An 11256-nucleotide genomic window follows, 5' to 3' on the forward strand; every position below is an offset into this window, starting at 1 on the left:
CTAAGTAATAGTTTCTTGCAATGGATGATATTATATGTCTTGAAAATACTCTGTGATCGAATATTTTGGTTGTTCCCAATTTTTTTTTTTAAGATTTTATTTATTTGACAGAGAGAGAGACAGCGAGAGAGGGAACACAAGCAGGGGGAGTGGGAGAGGGAGAAGCAGTCTTCCCACGGAGCAGGGAGCCCGATGCGGGGCTCGATCCCAGGACCCTAGGATCATGACCTGAGCCAAAGGCAGATGCTTAACGACTGAGCCACCCAGGCGCCTGGTTGTTCCCAATTTTTGATTCACAAACATTAAAATGAATGTGCCAAAGTGAATTTACTACTACATCAAAGGACATTGATAAACCAACAAAGGACCCATAGCTAGAGTATATAAAAGACTTCTACAAATCAGTAAGAAAGAGAATCTGATTTTTAAAAAATACATAAACAAGCAGCTTTTAATTAGGTACTTAGCAAAATGGCATATCCAAATGACAAGAATATGAGTGGATACTCAGAGCCCCTGGGTGGCTCAGTCGGTTAAGCATCCAACTCTTGATTTTGGCTCAGGTCATGATCTCAGGCTCCATGCTCAGCGGGGAGTCTGCTCCTCTCCCTCTCCTTCTGCCCCTCCCCCCCGCCCACATGCATGCTCTCTCTCTGAAATAAATAAATCTTAAAAAGAATATGAGTGGATGCTCATCATCACATTACTCAACAGGAAAATAAAAACAAAAACATAATAAAGTGTGACTATATACCCCAGGAATTGTAAACATTAAAAAATAAAAGGATACCACGTATTAGTAAAGGTGTAGGGAAGCAGGATTTCTCATACATGGCTGGTGGAAATGTAAATGGGATATCACTGCTTCAGAAAACAATTTGGCATCATGTACAAAGGTGAATGTATATACATAAACTAAATTCCAGCAATTACATTCTTGTGTGTATATCCATTAGAAATGTAGGGCTGTGTATATTAAAAGACACGTATAAGAACTTTTATACAATATTGTGTGTAATATAGCCCCCAAACTGGAAACCACCTGAATGTCCCATCATTAGTATTCATGTGACAGAATATGCTATACAGCAATGAGAATGCACTAGCTACAGCTGTGTGCACCAATATGGGTGAATAAAGTTCTCTTGTACCTAATTGATAGTTATTTTAACACCTGATTCTGTGTATACAAATTTGTACTATACTTTTAAAATGGTAAATAGACTTCTACCTGTGGCCATCACTGATGCTTTTACATTTTTGTGTAATAGGATTTACTTAAATCCGTTGTTGTGAGAATGAAGAAAGCAATAGAAGATGATGTTTTTATTCCTCTGTATCCAAAGAGGTAAGAGCTGTTGATTTCTAGATTATATGAAATAGCTAATCATGTAACACAGAATTAAGAATGTAATACAAAAGAAACTATATTAAGTGTTCTCTCAAACATACATACACCTATTAAGGTGCAAATTGGATTTCAACCAAATATTTCTCACTTTTTATATGCCATGTATGATACCTAGCACACTTGGACATCAGTTTTTTTATGTTAAGAACATAGCAGGGGGCATCACAGAATGGTTAAATCCATACACTGGAGCCCAGATTTACCATTACTAGATATTTGACTTTGGGCCTTTGTGTGCATCAGTGTCTTTCTATGTAAAGTGAGGTATTAATGCCTACCTCACAGGACATTGTGAAGATGAAGAGCGTGCTCAGAACAGTGCCTGGCACAGAAAGCTAGAAACTGTCTGTGAATTGTGGATTTACTTTAGGAAACAAGTAGGGGGTTTTTTTGTTTTTGTTTTCCTTGCCTGGGGAGACATTTTTCTAGATGAAAAACGTTGCTGCAGCTGTTGCCAAAAAAAATTACTGCCTGTGCTCTCTTCTAGGATTCTTAGGTTTAAGGTCTCACATTTAGGTCTTTAATCCAATTTGAGCTTATTCTTATCTATGGCATGAGAAAGTGGTCCAGTTTTCCAGCACCATTTGTTGAAGAGACTGTCTTTTCCCCTTTGAGTATTCTTGCCTTTTTTTAATGTAGAATCAATTGACCATATAAGTATGGGTTTATTTCTAGTTCTTTATTCTCTTCCATTGATCTGTGTGTCTGTTTTTGTGCCAGTATCATACTGTTCTGACTACAGCTTTGTAGTATATTTTGAGATCTGGAATTGTGATACCTCCAGTTTTGTTCTTTCTCGTGATTGGTTTGACTATTTGGAGTTTTCTGTTGTTCCATGCAAATTTTAGTATTATTCTAGTTCTATGAAAAATGCTGTTGGTATTTTGATAGGGATTGCATTAAATCTTTAGATTGCTTTGGGTAGTGTGGACATTTTAACAGTATTGGATCTGCCAATCCACGAGAATGGAATTAACTTTCCATGTGTTTTGTGTTTTCAGTTTCTTTCATCCATGTTTTATAGTTTGCAGAGTATAGGTCTTTTACCTCCTTGGTTAAGTTTATTTCTAGATATTTTATTCTTTTTAGTACAGTTATAAATGGGATTGTTTTCTTAATTTCTCTTTTTGCCACTTCATTATTAGTGTGTAGAAATGCAACAAATTTCTGTATATTTATTTTGTATTTTGTGACTACTGAATTCACCTATCAGTTCTAGTAGTTTTGGTGGAATCTTCAGGATTCTATATACAGTATCATGAAGCAAGTGGTATTTGATGCATATTTATACATTTGCTAAGAAGGCATCAGTTTATAGTAGTGGATCATGAACTGAAGCTATCCAGTGAGTGTTCACAGGATCGAAGAGCTTTTGTGGAGAGAAAAGAAAGGAACTTCTAAGCTTTCTGGCTAATTGAAATTGTGAAGAGATACCTACATGTAAAAATTATGCCCTGTTAAGGCTTGTTGTAGAATGTTTAAGTAAGAAATCTATTCATATGGTTCAAAAGTATGAGTATGTATTTTTTAATTTATATTTAAAATGGGGTCTTCCTCCCTCCCACTCCTGCCCTCCATCCAGTTTTTGCCCTTCCTCCTCCACATACGTACGTGCATGCCATAATAATCACTGTTAGTAATTTTACCTTTCCATAATTTCCTCATGCAATTAGAATTACTTATATATGCTATAATCTTATTTCTCCCCCCTCCCCCGTTCTATAGCAGAGGAAGTGCATTTGTAACCATTGTCTCGTACCTTACTTTGACTTAGTACATCTTTGAGATCATGTCATCACCAGAGTAGTTTCCTCATTCTTTAAGCTGCATAATATGCCTTCATATAATGTAGTGTAACTGGTGAGCATGTGAGTGGTAAACCATTACCAGCAGTGCTGTGAATAATTTTATAGACCCGCCATTGGTACATGTGCAGGTATACCTCCAGAAGGCATGCTCAGAAATGGGGTTGTTGGATCAAAGTATACATGGAATTGTAATTTTGATATCATCAGAGCACTCCATTTACATTCTGTTAATGTGTTAAGGTTTAATTTGTTGGTTTAAAAAAACACTGAGTTTTTTAAACTCTGGTTCTGAAAGATTAACAGTTTGCATTTTGTCCTGTCTCGGTTTCAAATTAGGACTGTAGAAAACAAAACATCACCACATTCCAAGTTCCAAGAAAGGCAGTTCTGGTCAGGTGTAAAGGTAAGTAAAAAACTACCAAATTATTTTTATTTTAAATCTAGTATACTGTAGAGCAGAGATTATCAAACTTCTGTAAAGGACCAGATAGTAAATATTTTCTGCTTTGAATGTCTGTTGAACTGTTCAGCTCTCGGCCTTTATAGTGTAAAAGCAGTTATAAACAATATGTAAACAAATGAGCATGGCTGTGCTTTGGTAAAACTTTACTTATGGACACTGAAATTTCAGTGTCCTAACTTTGACATGTTACAAAATACCCTTTTACTTTTTTTTTTTCCCAATCATTTCAAAATATAAAAACCATTCTTAGTTTACCGGCTCTGCAAAACCAGGCAGCAAGCTAGATTTAACCCACAAGCCATAGTTGGCCAACTCCTAGTCTAAAAGATAAAGGATGAAGTCGTTGCAGAGTCAGTGGTAATAGGGAGGGATGGTAAAAAGTTGGGTTCAGAAGATACTTAGGATGGAGCACTGAAAGGATTTGATGACTAAATGATAATTGCATATGAAGACTAGGGTACTAGCCAAGTTTCTGACTTTGGCAACTTGGTAACTTACAGTGACATTCTTTGAGGGCTTTGGAGGGGATACAGGAAGAAGAGCTTTGAAGGAAAGATAAAGGTCTGTTTCAGATGGTGAATTGAAGATATCTATGGGGAAAAATATAGATACAAGAGTCTGAATTGTAGGAGATAGATCGGAGTTGGAGATTTGGGAGTCAGCCACATGTAGGCAGTATTTGGAGCCATGGTCATGAATAACAACCTCTGAGGAGATGGGATGAAGCATGAGAAGAAGGCTAAGAACACAACCTTGGGAAACACTGACATAAGAGGCAGACAGAGAAAGTGAAGTCTTCAAAGAAGCATTAGAATTTATTGTGAAACTCAGAGTGGTCACAAGAGGGTGGCATTATGGAAACTAAGCAAAAGGTTTTTAAGAGTGAGGACAAAGTATTAAATGCCACCCAAGGGAATTAGGAGAAGGACTGAAAATGTTTACTGGATTTGACAATTAGGTCTTGGGTGACCTCAGCAAACTTAGTTTTTTTAATAGGGTGAATCCATATTTGTTATGTAGTTGAGTCAGGGAAAACACTTTCCAGGAAGAGGGAGCAACATAAAAAAGCATTGCATGGTAGAGTAATAAATATAGTGCTGGAAAGAAAATGGAAAACACCATAAAATTCACAGAAAGGTATGGATTTAGAGGAAGGAAGGGCAACCAATATTTTATTAGAATAGCTTATATTTTTTAATCTTCTATATCAGAGCAGTAACGGTTTCTCAGGATCACACATTAGTAATAGTGGCACTGGCTTTAACAGCAGTCCTTCATGAGTCCTTGGGTCCTGTGGTCTTGCACCTGATGGCCCCAGTCTCTGGGAGTATGAATTGAGGAGGATTATTATTGATCTGGAAAGGCGCCAGTGAAGTTATTTGAGGGTGATAGTCCTAAAAAAATAGGATGAGCAAATATATGGAGGTTGGAAAGAATTATTTGTTTAGAAATGTTTTCTATTGATTGTAAAATTAATACTTCTACTAATGAGTTTAAAATAGTTTGACCAGGGGTGCCTGCCTGGGTGGCTCAGTTGTTAAGCGGCTGCCTTCGGCTCAGGTCATGATCCCAGGGTCCTGGGATCGAGCCCCGCATCTGGCTCCCTGCACCGCGGGAAGCCTGCTTCTCCCTCTCCCACAGCTTGTGCTGTGTCTCTGTCAAATAAATAGTTTGACCAACATTTTATGTTTGTTGGAGACTACTACAGTTTTCCTTTAGAGAAACAGCTACATACTCACTTGATACTTTATTTTAGCTCTTCCACAATATTCTTCTTTGGAATGGACTCCTCCCAGATGACACCTTGCAAGAACTAGGCCTAGGGAAGCTGCTAAATCGTTACCTTATTATAGCTCTTCTTAATGCCATACCTGGGCCAGATGTTGTTAAAAAGTGCGACCAGGTCAGTGTAATTTTATCATTTTTTAAAATTATTAAAATCTGTTTTGTGGGGCACCTGGCTGTCTTAGTAGAGCATGTGACTCTTGATCTCAGGGTCATGACATTGGGTGTAGAGATTACTTAAAAAAGTTTAAAATCTATTTTTAACAGAATAATTAAAACTGGTACTAAGTCAACTTAATAAACGAGAAACCCAAAAGCAACCAACCCCCTCAGTATTTAAGAATTAGTATACTGATTTGAATTATCACCAGGGAAAAGAAAAATTATTTAATAAATGGAGCTGGGCCAACTGGTTAACTCTTTATAAAAAGAAAGTTAAATCCTCAACTTTCACTAAATACCAGTATAAATTTCAGATAAAATATAAAAATGAAACCATAAAATACTGTACTAAGAGGATAAATGTATCTGATGGTAAGGGAGTCCTTTTGAACTTAAAAGCAAGAAACGAAATGATAAAGCAAGCAATTTGATGAAAGTAGAAAACTTCAGTGAATGAAAAAATATTTAAAAGGTATCAAGATTATGTGATCAGGGGCACCTGGTTGGCTCAGTCGTTAAGCATCTGCCTTCAGCTCAGGTCATGATCTCAGGGTCCTGGGATCGAGCCCCGCATACAGCTCCCTGCTCGGTGGGAAGCCTGCTTCTCCCTCTCCCACTCCCCCTGCTTGTGTTCCCTCTCTCTCTCTGTCGAATAAATTTTTTAAAAATCTTAAAAAAAAAATTGTTAAACCTGGAGGATAGGTTCATTGTGGTTACCATACTTACTCCTTCTCGTGTTGGTCTGAAATTTTCTATAATGAAAAGTTTAAAGGAAAGGGAGTTGAAAACTGAGAAAAGTTATAAGCCATACAAGGATTACAATCCATCTTTTTAAAAAGCTCTTTATAGTAAAGAGATATTCCAATTAAAAATGGACAAAAGACATGCAACAGGAAATTCACCAAAAAAATATGTAAAAATAATTTCTAAACATGTGGAAAAGGTTAACAGTACTAATCCGAGAAATGCAAAATAATATAGTAAGGATATTATTTTACCTGTTATGCTGGCCAGTTTTTTTTTTTCCCCCCTAATTCTTGTCATAATGAGGAAACAATAGCACATTATTTCAGGGGCACCTAGAATGGGTGGTGCTGAGGTTCTGAGAAACACTCTTTGCTGTTGGAATGAGGGATAGAACTCTAGAGACTTTTGGCATGATGGCTACAAACCTTTAAAGTTCATACCCCTTGACTTAGGATAAATTCCTTGAAGTAAAATTGCTAAGTTAAAAATCAGAGATGCACATGTAGATTTGTTTTAAAAAAAAATTCAGTGGAGTAAATTTGAGATGGATCTGTGAATCAGGCAGCATTCCATCTAGCAAGTAGAGAGATACTCTCAGGAGTTGTACAAAATGGAAGGCTTTCCTAAGAAAGAGGGTGAGACAAGAAAGCTATTAGCAAAAGAAAAGGATTATTTCAGGCCAGGACAAGGTCTTCCTGGGGAGAGAATGGCATGGTTTTTGTCATGCAGATGACCTCACTATAGCGCCCATCCAGAAATTTGGGGATTGACTGTTAAAAAGTGACATTCCCGGGATGAGTTGAAACTGCAGTTAAAGTCTTGGGTTTGCTGTTGTAAGGAGCAAAGGACTATTTGGGGCTTGTTTCTTTATCAGAGTTTTAGTACAAAGAATATTATTGTAGCATTATTTATAATAGAGAGTTGGAAACAACCTAAATATCCAAAAACCATCCATTGTCTATTCAGCAGATAAGTCATTTTTAAGAGTATGGAAAAATATTTATAAATTTAAAAACAACATAAGACATTAGATAGCAATTCCTAACCCGCCATGATTTTTTGGGCTATGGTCTTTATATCACATAGTTTTAAATTACATTTTCCCCCCAAAATTGAATTCATCGTCCATGCTGTGTATTTCAGGTTCAGTTTAGTCCCCTTTGACCATGAGTCTACTATCAGAAGTAGAAAAGTAGCAGGACATTCTCTCCACAGCTTGTGGCTAGAAGGCCATGCCAAGGAGCACCTGGGTGGCTCAGGTCATGATCTCAGGGTCCTGAGATAGAGCCCTGCCTCAGGCTCCCTGCTGAGCAAGGAGCCTGCTTGGGGTTCTTTCCCTCTGCATGCCCCCCCCCCCCATACACACACATGCTGTCTCTCAAATGAATATAAATCTTTAAGGAAAAAAAAAAAAAACCATGCCAAGACAGTGTGGCTTTAAATCCTGTGATCATTTATGGGAAAGCTAGGTAGTTCTGTGAAAATTTTATTGAGTTATGTGATACAGAGCAAGAGAAAAGCATGTACAAATAAGTATTTCTACCCTAGGCAGTCAGTGTGTCTGCATTTTTTCTGTAACTGAAAAAGGTGATTAAGGAATAGGATAAATCTTTTTTCCTCAACTGTGTTTTTGAAAGAGTACATTCCAGAACTTTCATTTAACATACTTTATAATGTATGTGGTGTATTTTTCCCAACTTTTTACTTTTATAAATACTGATCTTGATAATAACTGTAGGATAACCTATTTGTCCAAGAATTTCTTTGCATAGTGTGATCTCAGGTTTTTTCTTCCTCCCATTCTCTTTCCTTTTATTCTTCTGCTATGAGGAAGTTTTGTTTTTTTTCGTTGTTTGTTTTTACCAAAACTTACCCCAAAATCATGTTTTACCTTTAGCATAATGGTGTTGGTGCTTTCCCCCCCCAAAAGAAAAATTGAATGTAACAGACTCTCTATGCTGCCATGAACATTTAAAGCAATGTATTAAAGGATCAAAACCATAATTTTTTTTATTCTGTGTATCTCACAATCCTCTACTGGATTCCTTAACTATAATTTGTTTATGTAGATCATATGCTAGGTCACTCAATTTCTTAGTATGAAATAATACTAAAATGTATTTTATATTTATGTTGACTGTGTCTAGGCATTTCTGGTGTTTAGTTGTAAATGGCATTTGTACAGATTTAATGGCTTAGGAATAGAGTATAGGAATTACAAATAGTATAGTATTACAAATACCCCTAGAGAGTAATCATAAAGAATAGTCTATTTTAAGCTCTTGGCATTAAAATACAATTTTTTTAAGAAGTATAAACTTTGACAAAGGAAAATTCTCAAAATTTATTCTACCATAACTAAAGGATTAAATGAGATGGACTGATGTTAGCAAAAGGCCTTAGGTAACTGTTATTAAAAACTGACCGTGTGTTTTAATTAACAGATAGCAGCATATTTACCAGAAAAATGGTTCCAAAACTCTGCCATGAGAACGTCTATTCCCCAGCTAGAAAACTTCATCCAGTTTTTGTTGCAATGTGCACATAAATTATCTAGAAGTGAATTCAGGTAATTTTGCATATTTGTATCTCCATAAGCGCACAGTTCAACGATTCTGTTTTACACTCAGCAATTTTTAGATTTGTACTTTTATTCTATTTTTAAAAGTCTGTGGAGACTACCACTCTAGAATTAGTAGATATTTTTATGTGCAGGCTTTGGAATCACTACTTTATACTCACACCTCATGCCTAATAGTTCATATTTTTAAATGTAAATCTCTTCCAAAATAAGCATTTTAAAATCTCAGCAGGTGTCAAGTACAGGTCTGCAGCCTGCCGTTTCCCATCAATAACTAGAATCTGTTTTGGATGTTTCATTAACAGCACCAAATGTTTAGGGGCTTAACACCACTAAATGTACAGTAATGTTCTGGTAAACCACTTCTCCAAAAGTTTAAAAATTTTTTAAATAAAAAGCACAGATTTGTAGCATTTCTGTAGGTAAATGTTCCCACAGAGGCTCCCACCAAGCTGATAGCCCCACACTGTAACTCAGTTTTCTGATGATAGATTTTAACTGCTTTTTACAGTCATTCACATTAAAATTTGCCAGCATACATCCCCTAATAACCTATATTTGAACACTGTATGGAAAAGATATCTGAATAATTTTAGATATGGGTTTAAAATTTTTGTTTCAGATTAACAACTAATGATTCACTAGGCTCTCAAACTTGTTTTTCAGGGATGAAGTCAAAGAAATAATTCCTATTCTGGTGAAAATAAAAGCTTTGAATCAAGCAGAATCCTTCATAGAAGAGTATCACCTAGACCATCTGAAATCAGTAATTAAAGAAGTTTGAAGAAACTATAGGAAAGTACGAACATGAGATTTTAATATAGTGACACTTGCCTCCTTTGTTTGGGGGCCGGGTGGAGCAGGACTCCATCCCTCCATTCCCTTCTTACCTTCTGGTATCATGAAGGCTGCCCCCCTGTGGTGGTTGCAGCAGTTAAGCACACGGGAGCACTAAGAGTTTAATTTACTCCCTTTGATTCTTTTCACGTTTCCAGCTGAAGAGAGAAATTGGAGAAATCTTGCTGTTTGGGCTTTGGTGAATCTTCTGAACTGCACCATAAAAATACCTGTTAGTTCTTTTCATTTTAACTGTTTACAAATAAGTTAAAGTGGAAATCTTAATTGGAATGAATTATTTGCTAAGTATTAACTGAGTAAAAGCATTTTAAGACTTTTGATAACTACTGATTGTCAAATTGTCCTTCAGAAATCTGTACCAGGAACACCTGGGTGGCTCAGTCAGTTAAGCATCTTCCTTCGGCTCAGGTCATGATCCCAGGGTCCTGGGATCGAGCCCCAAATTGGGCTCCCTGCTCAGCGGGGAGCCTGTTTCTCCCTCTCCCTCTCCCAGCTGCTCCCCCTCCTTGTGCTCTGACAAAATCTTTCCAAAAAAAAAAATCTGCACCAATATATTGTGCCAACACAAGTGTAACAGAGGCCAGTGAAAACCGCCCCCAGCATAGGTATTACCATTTTAACTAAATGCAAATTTAGATGTAAAAAAATCTTATTTTAATTATTAATTTTGGCTATTGGAGAGTAAGTACTTGTTTTTTTTGGCTATTTGTAATGCTTTTTTAAATAATCCATTCATCTTATGGATTTGTCAGAACTTTATATTTTAAAGATATTGATGTTTTGCCTATCCTATGTTATAGTTTCCTCATTGCCATTTTTATTTTAATTTTGTGTATGATGTTTTTAGTGTGCTAAGGCAGTACTTGTTAGGTACTTAACTACTTTTGTTAGGGTTTTGTCATGGGGGGGGTTAGGCTTAGACAGGAAACAGGTATTTTAAATACTCAGAACATGTGATAAACTTCCTGGTAAAATATTTGTGTAATTGAAAAGAAGTTGAAAAAATTACTAGTAAATGCTCATTTTGAGAAATCTTTTCTTAAATCTATTTGTTAAATAACTCAAGAGCAACCCTGAAAATTTTTTTTGTAAATTATTGCCCCAAAGATAATCAGGAAAAATTTGATTTGAGCATGTGGCTTCTGCCATTATCATCTCTAGTTTTCGAGCTGTGTATATTTTAACAGGTTGATGTGTTATTTCTACTGCAGTGAAGACTTGTGATTCACTAGTAGGAACAGTTTAAATTTTCTTTTACACATATTATATAGGAATAGAATCTCTTCTAGAAAATTCAGACTGTTACTGAGAGACATTTAGCATTCCTTCACAGTTGCTGTCCCAGAGGTAACTGCTGTTTTCATTTTAATGTTATCCTTTCAGGCCTTTTCTCTACTTACACAAATATATGTGTGTGTTAACATAAATGACAGATTTTTAT

At 36.2% G+C, this 11256-nt stretch overlaps 1 protein-coding gene across 2 annotated transcripts in view; it reads left to right on the top strand.

The window, feature by feature from the left end:
• Positions 1-10241, top strand: part of GCFC2 (GC-rich sequence DNA-binding factor 2) — a 46443-nt gene extending 36202 nt beyond the window's left edge. For both annotated transcript variants that reach the window (XM_021699053.1, XM_044918519.1), the window contains exons 13-17: positions 1272-1348; positions 3556-3622; positions 5439-5585; positions 8821-8945; positions 9624-10241. In XM_021699053.1, the coding sequence (XP_021554728.1) occupies positions 1272-1348; positions 3556-3622; positions 5439-5585; positions 8821-8945; positions 9624-9741 (534 nt within the window). In that variant the 3' untranslated portion in view covers positions 9742-10241. The remainder of the gene's footprint in view (positions 1-1271; positions 1349-3555; positions 3623-5438; positions 5586-8820; positions 8946-9623) is intronic.
• The last annotated feature ends 1015 nt before the right edge of the window (positions 10242-11256 follow it).

Source organism: Neomonachus schauinslandi, chromosome 10 (genome assembly GCF_002201575.2).
Source record: "Neomonachus schauinslandi chromosome 10, ASM220157v2, whole genome shotgun sequence".
Taxonomy (NCBI): Eukaryota; Metazoa; Chordata; class Mammalia; order Carnivora; family Phocidae; genus Neomonachus; species Neomonachus schauinslandi.